Source organism: Bison bison, unplaced genomic scaffold, assembly GCF_000754665.1.
Source record: "Bison bison bison isolate TAMUID 2011002044 unplaced genomic scaffold, Bison_UMD1.0 scf7180017864072, whole genome shotgun sequence".
NCBI lineage: Eukaryota > Metazoa > Chordata > Mammalia > Artiodactyla > Bovidae > Bison > Bison bison.
In genome coordinates, this window is record NW_011494644.1 from 11,484,590 (window position 1) to 11,485,529 (window position 940).

The 940-nt window shown below is 51.1% G+C and overlaps 1 protein-coding gene across 1 annotated transcript in view; it reads left to right on the forward strand.

The window, feature by feature from the left end:
* The first annotated feature begins 308 nt into the window (after positions 1-308).
* The window catches only part of ITGAL (integrin, alpha L (antigen CD11A (p180), lymphocyte function-associated antigen 1; alpha polypeptide)), a 49,261-nt gene continuing 48,629 nt past the window's right edge, over positions 309-940 (forward strand). Inside the window, exon 1 of the mRNA XM_010837328.1 lies at positions 309-543. Within this exon, the coding sequence (XP_010835630.1) occupies positions 489-543 (55 nt within the window). The 5' untranslated portion in view covers positions 309-488. The remainder of the gene's footprint in view (positions 544-940) is intronic.

Genomic DNA, 940 nt, shown 5'->3' on the forward strand with positions numbered 1-940 from the left:
CACGGGCATCTTTCAATGTCAAGGGAAAGCTACCTCATCCTTTTTCCCCCACCCCCATCTTATTTTTTCTTTCCTCCTTCTTTTTTTGTGGCTACATGCATTCCATGACGGTTGTACCACAGTTCATCTGACCAGTCTTCCCCTGAGCTTTAACGAATCTTAAGTTCTCGTGTTGGTGAAGGACTAAGACACCGCAGCTGCTGGGCAGCACGACTGTGCTGTCTTCCCCAGGATAATATAAAAATGCAAGAGGCACAGGAAATGTCTAACCTGCTAAACTTCCTCTCAAACCCACAGTTTCACAACCTGCCTAGGCACAACCCTCTCCCCCAGATTCTGTCACCAGCCTGGCGCCTCTGTGAGAAAGTTCCACTGCAAGACGCCCTGGGACTTTATCATTTCCCTCTTTCAAAGAGTCCTGTCGCCAGTAAATCCCAAGAGCCCTCTGAGACTATACCTGGGCTGGCTCCCTCCAGCTGGCTTGAAGGATGAATTCCTGCATCATCGTGCTGAGGTTGCTGCTGTCTGGACCTTTTGTCTTTGGTAGGCAAGGGAGATGGGGAGGGGAAGCGGCATGCCTCTGTGCTGAGGGAAACAGCAGGACTTTGTAGAACGGAGTAAATGAGCAGCTGATTTAAGGGTGGCATGAGCCGTAGGTAATGCGGGGCCCTGGGGAATCCTGGAGAGAGGGGAAGAAAAACAAAGTCAGACAAACAAACTACAGGCAGGATCTGAAGGTCTTTTCAGGCAAAAGACGGAAAAAAGGTCACAGCAGTGAGAGGTGGAGGAGGGGCCCTTAGAAAGGAGATGTGCCTGCGTGCTAAGTTGCTTCAGTTGTGTCCAACTTTATGCAAACCCTGGAGAAGGAAATGGCAACCCACTCCAGTGTTCTTGCCTGGAGAATCCCAGGGACAGGGGAGCCTGGTGGGCTGCCGTCTAT